The 14,602-nt window shown below is 40.1% G+C and overlaps 1 protein-coding gene across 3 annotated transcripts in view; it reads right to left on the reverse strand.

Annotated features, from left to right (window-relative positions):
• The window catches only part of chtopa (chromatin target of PRMT1a), a 51,572-nt gene that overhangs the window by 24,265 nt on the left and 12,705 nt on the right, over positions 1–14,602 (reverse strand). For all 3 annotated transcript variants that reach the window (XM_043684057.2, XM_043684056.2, XM_087985045.1), the window contains exons 2-3: positions 9,080–9,161; positions 4,511–4,661 (exon numbers count right to left, since the gene is read on the reverse strand). In XM_043684057.2, the coding sequence (XP_043539992.1) occupies positions 4,511–4,661; positions 9,080–9,161 (233 nt within the window). The remainder of the gene's footprint in view (positions 1–4,510; positions 4,662–9,079; positions 9,162–14,602) is intronic.

The following is a 14,602-nucleotide window of genomic DNA, read 5'->3' on the forward strand; positions in this document are numbered from 1 at the left end:
GCTGAATGGCTTCCTCCTATGTTCTAACTAAGATGCTTTTTATTTGTGATTCACTCACAAGGACCTTCCCCCATCACCGTGTTTTATCTTCCCATAGCCTGTCTTCATTTAAATATTCAGTTCAATACTTTCTGTCCAAGTGTATAACCTCACATTTACTCTCAATATTCTAACCAAACAGAACTGGACTAATCAATATTACGGATATAAGGGCAAAGCAAAATTTGAGAATTCTTATCATATCAAATTACAATGTACAAGTTTGTCAGAAAGAGTGGGATTGTCTGGATAAAGTGATAGGATGTGTTGAGAAAACAGTAGTTCTCCAAATGGTAGTCAAAATATAAGTCAGATTCGTACAATGTATAAACACAGCCTTCGATCCAACTAGTCCACATCAACTATGCTCCCAAATTAGTCCCATTTTACTGCGTATACAAGTCTTGCCCTTGTTTTACCAAAATGCAGTACCTCGACTTTTTCCAAATTAACTTCACCTGCCACTCCTCAGCCCATTGACCCAATTGATCAAGATCTCTTTGTCATCTTGGATAGCCCTCTTCACTGTCCACTACCACCAATTTTGGTGCCATCCACAAACTTACTAGCCAGGCTTCCTATATTCTAATCCAAAATCATTTATATAAACAAAAGTGGACCCAGCACAGATCCCTGTGGATCACTGCTGGTCACAGGCCTCCAGTCCGAAAAACAACTCTCCACTACCAACATATGTCTCCTACTGCAAATCCACTTGGCAAGCTCACCCTGAATCGCATGTGATTTGACTTTGATAAAGTTTGATAAACTAATTAAAGGCTTTACTGAAAGGCCAAGTAAACAATGTCTACCGCTCTGCCCTCAATCCTTTTGGTTCCTTCCTCAAAAAAAACTCAAGTTTGACAGATACGATTTCCTTTGCACAAGACCATGCTGACTATCCCTAATCATTTCTTGCCTCATCAAATACATGTAAATTCTATCTTTCAGATTCACCTTCAACAATTTACCCACCACTGACGGTAGACTCTCAGGTCTACATTCCCAGGCTTCTCCTGACAGCCTTTCTTAAATAAAGGCACATTAGCCACTCTCCAGTCTGCTGGCATATTAATCTTAGTAATAATCAAATTTTCAGGATTTTAGCAACTGAACAGGTGTTGAGACAGCTTGTTTTGAGGAGATTAAGGGAACTAGTCTGTACTGTTCAGAGTTTTGAAATCAGAATTGATGGATGTAGGTTTGCTCGCTGAGCTGGAAGGTTTGTTTTCAGACGAGTCATCACCATAATAGTTATCATCAGTGTGCCTCTAAATGAAGCACTGGTGGCATGGCCTACATTGTATTTGTGTTTAGGTTTCCTTGGGTTGGTGACATCATTTCCTGTTGTGATGTAATTTCCTGTTCTTTTTCTCAGGGGCCGGTAAATGGGATCCAAGTCAATGTGTTTTTTGATAGAGTTACGGTTGGAATTCCATGCTTCTAGGAATTCTTGTGCTTGTCTCTGTTTGGCCTGTCCTAGGATGGATGTGTTGTCCCAGTCGAAGTGGTGTCCTTCCTCATCTGTATGTAAAGATACTAGTGAGAGTGGGTCATGTGTTTTTGTGGCGAGTTGATGTTCATGTATCCTGGTCACTAGTTTTCTGCCTGTTTGCCACAGTTCTTGCAAGGTATTTTGTAAATGACGTTAGTTTTGTTTGTTGTCTGTATAAGGTCTTTCAAGTTCATTAGCTGCTGTTTTACTGTGTTGGTGGATTTGCGAGCTCCCATGATGCCAAGAAGTTTGAGTAGTCTGGCAGTCATTTCCGAGACATCTTTGATGTAGGGGAGAGTGACTAGGATTTCTGGACGTGTTTTATCTGCTTGTTGGATGTGTTGCATCAATAATACCCTTACTGGCGTGACGGTATTGACCCACTCTCACCACTTCCATCCTAGGACAAACCAAACAGAGCCACGCACAAGATTAGATTAGATTAGATTAGATTAAATTAGATTAGATTACTTACAGTGTGGAAACAGGCCCTTCGGCCCAACAAGTCCACACCGACCCGCCGAAGCGCAACCCACCCAGACCTATTCCCCTACATTTACCCCTGCCCCTAACACTACGGGCAATTTAGCATGGCCAATTCACCTAACCTGCACATTTTTGGACTGTGGGAGGAAACCGGAGCTCCCGGAGGAAACCCACGCAGACAAGGGGAGAATGTGCAAACTCCACACAGTCAGTCGCCTGAGGCGGGAATTGAACCCAGGTCTCTGGTGCTGTGAAGCAGCAGTGCTAACCACTGTGCCGCCCAATTCCTAGACGAATGGCATTTCAACCAGAACTCCAACGAACACATTGACTCGGACCTCATTTACCACCCCCTGAGAAAAAGAACAGGAAATGACATCACCAACCCAAGGAAACCCAAACAAATAGAAAGCAGACTGTGTCACCAGTGCTTCACCCGAAGGCTCATGGATGTTACCTAGTATGGTGATGAAACATCTGAAAACGAACCTTCCAGTTCAGCAAACAAACCTACATCCAGAACCTTAATCTGAGCTACAAATTTTCTCAAAACTTGCTATCAGTTGATCTCAATAAAATTTGCAATATTCTTATTAGGCATGACAGGTTACTTGAACAATTTCCCTGTTTGCTAAGTCTAGAATCAGGGATCTCAGAATAAAGGAGAAGGTGAATTGAGACTGAGATGAGAAAATTTCTTCACTCAGCAGGTGGTGAATACATCAGAGCTGTGGAAGCTCAGTAATCACGTTCAATCCAGAAAGCAATACGAATTTAAGAACATCAACGGATATGAAAAAAGTGCTGGAAAATGGATTTGAAGCAGATGTGTCGCAATTTAAATGAATAGTGTAACAGACCCACGCTGATTTGCCTTCTCCTATTCCTACAGTCTCATGATGATGAGACAAGAAAACCTTTAAAACATTAATGCCTGGTACTCGAAATTCACAAGTAAGCCCCTCTCATCACCACAGCTGAACCCTTGTCACAAGAAATTAAATCTTTGATTTACAGGATTCCCAGGAAATACCTTTAAAACTTAATGCACAAAATATGGGCAGTGGCTAGGCCAGCATTTATCAGCTATCCATAATGACCCAGAGGTCAGTTAAGAATCAGCCACATTATGCAAAATCTGGAGTCACATGTAAGCCAGACCAGTTTCCTTCCCTAAAGGACCCAGTGAATTCTATAGGATTTTAATGACAGTCAACAACTGTCTCATAGTCATTGTTAGATTTGAACTCCAGATTATTTTGCATTGAAAACAGATTTTACCATTAGCTATGGTGGGATTTGAACCCAACTTCCCAGAATATTATCGGGGTCTCTGGATTAATAGTCCAGCAAGACTACCATCAGGGACATTGCCTCTACATAGTTTTACATACATAGAAGAGCTGCTAAAATGCAAAATTAAACCACAAAATGCATAACCACAACAAAATATGCAAAAGTATTCATGTACAATCACCCTGAAAATGACTCACTAGCATGAGTCACCAAATCACCAAGTTTCTGACAAATTAGTCATGTTCTAACAGATAGAGAAACATTAAATGCTTGTATTAGTTCAAATAGAAAAACTTTGAGAATCTGTATTTACAAAGATAACTTATGACCTGCCAGAGCAAAAGAAAATTCATGTTTCTCCTCACAATCACAACACAGACCATCAACTTCTGAGATTTTGTACACCTTTATTAGGTTTTTCCCCTGATCTTCTTGGCTTCCCTCCCTTTCCAAAATGGGTTATTTTTTTATGTATTTCACGTTAATGTCTGTACAAATTTGAGCTAAAGTACTTCCCCTAATTGGGAGAAAGACTTATACTCACTGAAGCCATGTCATTCTGAAGCCTTGCATTTTCTCCAAAGTTTACACTTTAGAAATCTTTTCCTTCAATACAATTTGAACCCAGTGAGAAGTCACATCGTACCATACTCTCAGGGTTGGGGAGCAGATTTGTACAGTTGTTTTTATCCTCCCACCTAAAAAATACACCCTCAAAGATATCACTTTAACTTAATACTGAATGACTATTGTCCTTGAACTACTATATAAATGGTAACATTTCTTTAGTGATTTAGGTGAATTTGAAATGCTTCTACATATTAAATTGCTATCAGCACCTGAAATCATGGAAAAAAGTATCAAGATCCAAAAGCTTCCAGAAAAAAGTAGTGGTCAGTCAGTAAGGCTCATGATTCAGTATTCTCATGTCTGCAATTCTCCATAAGAGCTCCTTTGATTTCAATATAGCTGAAGACGAAGTCACTATACAGTTCCTTCCATGGAGGAAGGAAACGAGGAAAAGGTGCTATCACTCACATTAATTTTTACATTCGGATTAACAGCTGGTTGGAGAGTACGACCATCGGATGTAGAGCAGCAGACCATTTTGAGAAAGCAAACTGGAGAATGACGCATGCCATGGAAATCCTGAGATGATGGAGAAGAAAACGTCACCGGGAAGTTGTTGCTCACCTGCTTCAACTTGAGCGCAGCTTGGACAGAGGGCCTGTTCTCCATTTGCTGCGCCAAACGGCGGTTTCTGGCACTTGCCAGTTGCTGCTGCTGCATCGTTGCTCGAATGCTCACCGTTGGAGGCTGTTTGTTCTTCAGCATGTTGGTAAAGCTTCAAGGTTGAACAGAAGTGGTTTAAACAGGTTTTAATACACAGAACTCAAAGGCAATTCGAGCCCCTCAGCTATGGTGCCCCAGTTCCCACTGAAACCTTTCAGTATAGAGATATGTGGCACATTTTCTTTTCTTGTTAAAATGTGTTCATTCCCCTGATTCTGGGATTGCAACAACTGCAGGCTGAGTTATCAGAGAAAAAAAAAGGGCAACATTTAATGCAAGAAAAATCAAAGCAGCAAGATGAAAACATGAATGGAAAAAAGAGAAAGTGTGAAGTGTTTGTGGAAAGGATTGAAAGGCACAGCAAAAGAAAATATTAATCATCAACAACTCAAAACTATCTACTGGGCTCACACCCATTCATTTTGGGCACAGGCTTTCCAAAAGGTAAATATTCTGCAAAGGAAGGATTTTTAAAATTTTGCTTCTATATCTTATTCACATATCTGTATCCTTCACATGGATTTGATGACCGTATCAGCTGGTATAGTTATTAAGTATCAGACATAAGGAATCTTCCAAAATTTCTAATAACTTCACTACCAAATACACAGCAGCAACATCTTGTCAAAAACTGCCAAACTGAAATAAAATCTCTAACCACTTTTAACTGTCAAACCAAACGTTCAACAAGATTATTGAAACAATGCTCAAAACAAAACTAATCAGGCAAATATTTGTTTTGACTGTGAGCACAAAATATACTTCTCACTACTGGATTAGTGACAAACCAGTCCCAATGGCTCAAGTTTTAAAGATAGTGAGCCAGAGAGAATACTACACTCCTAGGTTAGGAAAAACTTGTTCAGTTTCCCCGACTAATGATTGATGTCGTCACTGGAAATTAAGCTTCATAAATATATTGTAATACACTTTAACACTTGGAGCTTAGAAACAAGCTATCTGCCCTCTTGATGTTTATGCCCCATTTAAGTTTCCTTCTATTTATCACGTAACTTTGTTAACATATTCAGCTTTTCCTCATGTTTCACTCAACTTTCCCAGGTAATGCATGTCCTTGCTACCCTTCCCACCTAAATATACGAACTTCATTTGCCAAATACACATCCATTTTCACAAAGTCATTCCTATTTTCTTCATTTTGTTAAATTTTTAGATTGCACTTCCAATTCAAGACTAATTTATGTAAACAGTGAAGTAATCCCAACAGAATGCAGCTTCCAACATTTCTGTCAGTCTGAGAGGGCATTCTGTGACATGCCCTAATTCCATCTTCTGATCTAAAACTTGACCCTGCGTAACAACTAAATGAAAGCCATGTGAATATAGAGAACTGATTAGTTTAATCCATTCCACTACTTCCAATAATTCAGTTGATCAAACCTTCCATAATTCACACCATTAGATTTTCAGTTTCTGTATGATTTGAACGCATTTGAATAAGGATTCTATCGACTACCCTGCTTCTAAAGTGACACGTATTATCTGTAGTTCCTTAAGCTTCATTGATCGCCTTTAATTAAAAGAAATGTATTAAGTATTCACTATATTATTTTAAAATTACTTAATTAAATTTAATTATGGTTCGGCTGTCACCTTTCTCACCTCTTATCTTATGAATATCTCACCTTTTCGTTTATCTTTATTTTGGATTATGGGTCAATATTGTTTTAAAACACCAAGGACTGTGGGAAGAAATGCTGCACCTCTGAAAATAAGTTATTTGCACTCAGTGAGAATTGTGTTCGTACTGCTTTGTTCAAGACATTTGGGGAAGGGGTATGGGGTCAGTGAGTGGACAGGGGGAGGGGGAAAGAGAAAAGAGGAATGGGAAGAATAAGATGGCATAGAACCAGGGTGTGGACACTAAATGAAATTCAGTGAACAACAGATCACCAATTGGTTTGCAATTGTGATCAGGTTCAGATGACAGAATTCACCATCTTGGCGGCAACTCCATGATCACCTCCCAGGTAAGTGAATAGACTGAGTGCTTACTATTGAGGGGAAGTAAAATCCAGACCTGGAAAACAGGTTCTGTGTCACTCTCTCTCTGCAGAAAGAATCTCGGAGTCTAAAGGAAAGCCAATTACATTTTCCTATTAGATGCCATAAGTTGCCTTTAAACAATCTTCAAGAGACTGTGAACTCAGTGTACAAATCACCTTGTGCCTCCTGCAAGCCTGGAAAAAGGGGAGTGAAGAGGTGGCTTTGGTAAGCAAAAGGAATGTCATTGAACCTTGTGGATTGATGCTATTGGATTGAGTTTTCCAGAATTTTTTCCTGGACTCAATCAATTTTTCTTTTTTGTTTCTCTGTGCGTCCAAGAGTCTTCAATGGGGGTTAAGTTGTAACTAATACAGCCATATTTCAATAGTTCATAGGTTCATTTACTAATGGCTAGAACTTAATATAGGAACCTGGTCAGTGTTTACTGTTAACCTGATCCCATTAAGCTGTTTCTTTTTTCAGTTAATTCACTCATGAGAGATGGGTGCACTTTTGGCTGGAAGCTTTTATTTCCCCTCCTTAGTTGCCCTGGAGATAGGGGTTTTAGGCTGCATTCTTAAACTGCTTTAGTCCTTATGCTGTAGATAAACACAAACTGACTTCGTGGAAGGAGTTCCAGGGTTCTGACCCAGGTTTCCAAGGACTGTGTGCATTTGATTAAATCATTTCACTTTTGCAGTGTCCCTCTAGAAGCCATGGGGCTCAAACATCAGCACAATTTCCCAGGTTGTAGGTTGTAACAAAGTGCAAATGTAATCTATGTGGACCAGGAATTGTATCCAAAGTTTTATGAATTTATAAATTTTCTTCCATTAATATTTTTACTTCTTGATGCTCTTTGATCTCCTCTTTCAATATCACCCCTGCCACAAAAATTACTTAGGCCATGTTTCTACAAGTACTTTTGAGTTGTTGAAAGGGTGCTGGCAAGGTTTCTTTGTTGCTGTCGGCACCACATTTATCAACTGAGCAACACTTTTCTCTTCTACAGAATGAAGTGTTGAAGCCTTTGATGTATTCTTGCATATCTCCTGATGAGTGCAAGATGAAAAGCTTCAACCGCATGTCTATTTTTCATTCCTCAATAACTTGACTGTTTATTTTTGCCCTGCCTTTTAGATTTATTTCTCCATTAGGTGTACATTGATACATAATAATTATTCCCCACAGATAAGACACAAAATTTTAAAACTTAGACATTTTGTATTTGTTTTTGCTTTGGTTTCAATTTATTTTTTTTGACGTGTGCTATTTGATATTTATTTGATATTCATTTGATATCTCCGCTTTCCAGTGGGTTATATTTCTCAACACTACGGATCATGGAAAATATATTCAACTGCAGCTATGTCATCATCAATAATTCTTTCCAGTTGATTTGTATTAATTTCATTCTTCTAAAAATCATTGATCAAGATTTATTTTCAACCTTGCTATTCTGAGACCACTGCTGTCTAGATGTGCCCCAAGCTCACTTCTCATTTATTTTGGCTTGTTTCCCATTACTATATCCAGCAAAGCTCCCTCTTTATTGGACTTTTTACATGATGGCTGCAAAAGAAACCCTGTACCTTGTAACAATTCTATTTTCTGTACACCTTTCATTAGCGTGTATCGCTACTCTTCCCATTAACAAATGCCAGCCCAGCTCAAACTGAAAACATGGATGCTGGGGCGCCTAATAACATTCAATCAACAAAGAACTGATGCCTTTGCAAAAACTTGAGAAAAAGAGAGAGTTGAGAGTACTTTACTGTAACAGTTGGCAACTGCATTAAGAAGCCAATGAGCAAAAAGACGGCAATAAAGTGGAGGAGTTGTTGGTTAGCCAACATCTATGTTTTAAGAAAGATCAGATCATTTTTACAAGTGAAGAAGAAACAGCTGAAAGAGAGAAAGCATACCATGAAGCAGATTGTATGTCACTTACAAGACCCCAGGTGCATACAGGAGGTCTTTGGACTTGATCGATAGTGCCCACCAGCTGCCTCTTACAGATCAGACCACACAGCACAGCTGATGTGTCTGTCAAGGACAGGACAGGGAGGCTGTTGCAGCCCAGATTAACTAGTCACCACTGCTGTAGTTTCTGTTGAAATTTATGCAAAACCACAAATAAGAGCAGGAAGGGGATGCACAAAACTGTGCCAATCTTACCACTAGGGTCATTGCCACAAAACCACATTCTTATAATCAGCTTGTTCTTACGTTCAGCGAAACAGCCCCGCATCATTCTACCACCTAGGTCACCGTCCTTCACAAAACGTTTTTTTGCATCTGATAACTGCTTTATTAAGTGCCATCAACTACTGGAGCAGTAATATTTAAGAGAAGAGCAACATTCTCCTATGGTGAATCCCTGGAAATCATTGTGCACTTATATATTCTGCAATTGCTAATCAGCTACATGATTGGCACTTGAAATGTTGTCGGCTGCCTCACCGCTCGTTCAGTGACATCTTGGTTGTGCTTTTCAGCACAATCTTTGGTGTTGATGGGGCAGACATTATGAGACTTTGATGCTCTGTGAGAGAAAAAAGAATCATAATCAGAACATACCAATAGCTGAGATCTTCATGATTAATCTCTACTCATTCATATAAAACATATTATTGACAATCTTGAAAATTTACACTTTGTAACTGAACTATATTGATAACTAGCTAGAATGTTATGCAAAGATAGTTCTCAACACTAGCAATGCATGTCAATACGTAGTCAGTGTGGCTCCTCGTTTTAGAGCAGAATCTTTATTCAACTGCTAAAGTGGATCACAAAAACATGTACATGCTCACTGTAATATTTTCAGAGTGAATGACAATTACTTTCATTTATTTTAAAGTCAACTGCTAATCAGCCACAGGATTGGTATTTCATTTTGTCAACTGTTTCACCTCTCACTAATTCTAAAAATAGTATAGCTTGTAATATCCTGAAGTGAGCTTCATGCATATACAAGCTCAGGACATATTTCATAATCCAAACTCAAACCAACTTTATCACTGTCGCTGCAAAACTCATCAGGCTTGGTCATGCACACACAATTGTCAGTGCCAGGCTGTTATCACAGTTAGCATTAGATTGATTAAAACATCAAGGGCAAAAAATTGTCTCTATATACCAATATCTTGACAATGCGCACAGTCTACTTATCTCTCAGTCAGCACAGTCTCAATCAGTATGGACTCCCACTACCTTAAATCAAGGCTCAGAGTTCCATGCATCTCATTCAACATCTTAACAAGATCTTTCTATACTTCCATTCATGTGAGAATGTGTAAAGGCTATGAGCAGGTAGGGAAAGAGTTATGTTTTGAGTTTTGTTAAACAAGAGGTTCAGCTGAGCATGACTTAGATCAGATAAGAACTTAGTTAGCAATGGGGTGCTGGCAGCAAGGGTAATAGGTTAACAAGGTGGAAAAGCATTCATTATTTAAAGCCATTTAACAATATTTGAAGCACAGTATGTAATGTCCGTTTAACAAAGTGAAACATATTCATTATGTAAAGCCAGTTAAGGTTAAGAAGATTCATTGTGTAACACCAGAAGGCTTGATCTTTGCCATTGACACTCAATGATTCTAACGGTCACCCAATCAATATGTACGTTGTGTTATCTGGATGCTCATCCCTGTAAAATGGCTAGACAATTCATTTAGAAATTGCTGTTCCAGAGAAGACAATGAACTCATATCTCAGTGCACATGGGTGATTGTTCTCTCTCCTTCCAGGGCCAGAATAAAGTCAAGTAAAACCATACTGTCTCTCTGAGCGTTTTACTTCGACTGAAGAGATAATGGGACAACAATACAAGTGTATAGCAATTTTTGAGAAGATTTGTAGCTCAGGTTGGGGTTCTGAATGTAGGTTTGCCCACTGAGCTAGAAGCTTCATTTCCACCCTACTAGGTAACATCTTCAGTGGGCCTCCAGGCAAAGCACTGTTGATAATTCCTGCTTTCTATGTTTGGGTTTCTTTGGGTTGGTGATATCATTTCCTGTTCTTTTTCTAAAGGGGTGGTAGATGGGGGTCTAACTCTATGTGTTTGTTGATAGAGTTCCGATTGGAATGTCATGCTTCTAGGAATTCTCATGCATGTCTGTTTGGCTGGTCCCAGAATGGATTTTTTGTCCTAGTCGAAGTGGTGGCCTTCCTCTTCTGTATGTAAGGATACTAGGGAGAGGATCATGTCGTTTTGTGGCTAGCTGATGTTCATGTATCCTGGTGGCTATTTGCTCATTCGTCCAATGTAGTGTATGTTACAGTCCTTGCATGGTATTTTGTAAATGACATTAGTTTTGCTTATTGTCTGTATCGGGTCTTTCAAGTTCATTAGCTGCTGTTTTATAGTGTGTTGGTGGGTTTGTGGGGTACATTGGTGCCAAGGGGTATGAGTAGTCTGGCAGTCATTTCCGAGATGCCTTTGATGTCGGGGACAGTGGCTAGGGGTTCTGGATGCATTTTGCCTACTTGTTTGGATTTGTTGCTGAGAAATCTACGGATAGGGTTCATTGGGTACCCATTCTTTATGAAAACACTGTATAGGTGATTTTTCCTCTGCTCTGCGCTGCAGTGTGTGGTGGCTCGATGGAATAATGTTCTGATGCAGCTTTGTTTGTGGATGTTGGGGCGATTGCTTCTGTAGTTCAATATTTGGTCCGTATGTATTGTTTTCCAATAGATTCTGGTTTGAAGCTCCCCATTGGCTGTTCGCTCTATCTGAAGAAGCGTGGTGTGTTGTATCCATCTGGTTTCACTTTTTGGAAGTCTGTCTTATTTATTGAAATTCAACTGCATTGAAAAGGCGAATGCACTACTTACAGATACCATCACTTACCAACAAGTAGCAATACACCCAACCCCACAACGAGAGAACTGAATCTCAGCCCTACTCAAAAACTTCAGAAATCTGGGAGAAATAAATAAGACTGACTAGCAAAAAATGAAACCAGACGGATCCAACAGACCACACTTCTACGGATTACCCAAAATTCACAAACCAGGAGCCCCCCTCAGACCCATAGTCTCGCTACCTGGAACACCAACTTACAGATTGGCCAAGGAGCTACACCAAAGACTAAAACACTTAGTAGAAGACTCACACCATTCCATCCACTCCACCCAAGAATTTCTGAAGACCAAAGACACTAAAATAGAAGAGGATGAAATAATGGTGTACTTTAATGCAACAGCCCTGTTTACATCAATCAACATTAACCTGGCCAAGGAAACACTGACTACACTATTAGACCCAAAGACACATACACTAAACACCACAAACCTCATCAGCAAGGACAGCATCGTCAAGCTAGTAGACCTATGCCTTACCACACACTTCACCTTCAACAACAAAATCTACAGACAAACCAATGGAACACCCATGGGATCTCCTATTTCAGGGTTCTCAGCAGAGGCAGTAATGCAGAGACTTGAACAAACAGCTCTGCCAATCATCCAACGCAAACTTTGGGTCAGCTACATGGATGGCACCTTTGTCATCACGAAACGAAACAAATTAGAGGAAACCTTCAAGACCATCAATAATACCCTTACTGGCATAAAATTCACTAAAGAGGAGGAAAACAACAAACTGCCTATCCTAGATGTCACGGTAGAGCGAACAGCCAATGGGGAACTTCAAACCAGGGTCTACAGGAAAACACCACATACGGACCAAATATTGAACTACAGAAGCAATCACCCCAACATCCACAAACAAAGCTGTATCAGAACATTATTCCAACAAGCCACCACACACTGCAGCACAGATGAACTATGCAGAGCAGAGGAAAATCATCTATATAGTGTATTCAAAAAGAACGGGTACCCATGAACACTGTCTGCAGATTTCTCTGCGACAAATCCAAACAAGAAGACAAAACACATCCAGTAACCGTAGCCACTCTCCGCTACATGGAAATGACTGCCAGACTACTCAGACCCCTTCGCATCATAGTAGCCCACAAACCCACCAACACATTATAAAACAGCAACTAATGAACTTGAAAGAGCCTACACAAGCAAAACTAATGTTATTTACAAAATACTGTGCAAGGACTGTAACAAATACTACATTGGACAAACAGGCAGAAAACAAGCTACCAGGATACATGAACATCAACTAGCCACAAAACAACATGACCCTCTCTCACTAGTATTCTTACTGACCGGGGAAGGCAGGCTACCACTTCAACTGGGACAACAATTCCATTCTAGGACAAGCCAAACAGAGACACGCACCAGAATTCCTAGAAGCATGGCATTCCAACTGGAATTCCATCAACAAACACATGGAGTTAGACCCCATCTACCACGGAGAAAAAAAAAACAGGAAATGACATCACCAGAGGAAATGACATCACCAACCCAAAGAAACCCAAACATATAAATAGAAAGCAGGAATCAAAGTGCTTCGCCCGGAGGCCCACTGAAAATGTTACCTAGTAGGGTGATGAAACGTCTGGAAATGAACTTCCCAGCTCAGCGAGCAAACCTACATCCAGAACAAATGTATAGGAATACAAGTTCCAACAAATTCTTGGCATTGACACCCTCCAGATCCCTGCTCCTAATCTATTCATCATAATCCCATTCCTTCATAAAACCCAACCTTCACTGTGTTCACAACATAAACCTTCTGCCCTCCGAAGCTAAACGATGTGTGCTCAGTAAAGGACGTAAATTTAACTCCCTCTGCCTTCCCCAGAATGTATTTCCTACACAGCATGACACGGAATTCTTGATTCATCCTTTGCATGACCCAATTCTTTAGGTCAGATCATTTCCTGCTCCATCCCTCCACCCATACACTACACTCTTACCTCATAACTATTCTTCACCTTTCAAGAGGAATTGCTGGCACGATACTGCCACCTCAGGTTCTCGCCCTCCTTCACCAACTCCCACTAATTGTCTTCTGAACTTGCTGTGCTCCATTGCCTCAGGTATAACCCTGACCTTGCCATGAAAGCTGCCAACAACAGATGATTACAGTACCATCTGTGTACTGACCTCTACCTTGCTGAGTGTCAGCATTAAAACTGTCACTTTTCCTCTCTTGACTGTAAACCACCACTGAAGATGAAATCATTGTTTTCAAAACTGTGAATGACCTCATCATTGTCTGGAATCCCCTTCAAGGTCTTGGCAAATCTATGGTTTCAGCCAACCACACCAAACTTATTTCTTCCTATCTTGAATGCTTTGCTCCCTTCCTACCTACATACACAATCCTTTTGATGCTCGACAACATTTCAACAATTATCTGGCCCTACCTGCCCATTGATGATCAAAGTCCAATCTTTCGGCACCAAGCCACAATGACACTCATATAGCTTTTCACTTCTTCCTTGAAAGGAGGCCCAAACAAACCTGATTCTCCAACACTACCACTATCCTCACCCTACATTCTGCGGAACTTGTATCACTTATTGAATGATGTTTCCTTTAACTTATGTCACTTTTCTTCAAATAATAAGTGCGACCACGAGGACCGCAGTAATGTTCATTTTTCTGTGGGGTTGTGGAACCCTCCTTGTTTCAAGGCTTATGTCCGAAACGCAACTCTCTTACTCCTTGGATGCTGTCTGGCCTGTTGTTCTTTTCCAGGGCCACCATTTTCGATTCTGACTCTCCAGCATCTGCACTCCTCACTTTCTCCTTGCTTTAGTTCCACTCCAACAATTTTCTTCTCACTGAATTGATGACTATAACTAGTGCCATTTCCTATCTTCATCCAGAAACACCACAACTGATAAACCGGTCCTCTAATTTCCACCCTTCTCTTAGCCTCACTTGGGTTTTTAAAAATTCCCTCTTAGGTGTCCGTCACTGTCAAGGTTGGCATTTATTGCCGATCCCTAGTTCTCCTAGAACTGATTGGCTCTTCAAGCCATTTCAGAAGGCAGTTAAAAGTTAACCATATCACCATGGTCTGAAGTCGCATGTAAACCAAACCAGTTAAGG

This window comes from Chiloscyllium plagiosum, unplaced genomic scaffold (genome assembly GCF_037043375.1).
Source record: "Chiloscyllium plagiosum isolate Xiang-an unplaced genomic scaffold, Cpla_swu_hap1 HiC_scaffold_50, whole genome shotgun sequence".
Lineage (NCBI taxonomy): Eukaryota > Metazoa > Chordata > Chondrichthyes > Orectolobiformes > Hemiscylliidae > Chiloscyllium > Chiloscyllium plagiosum.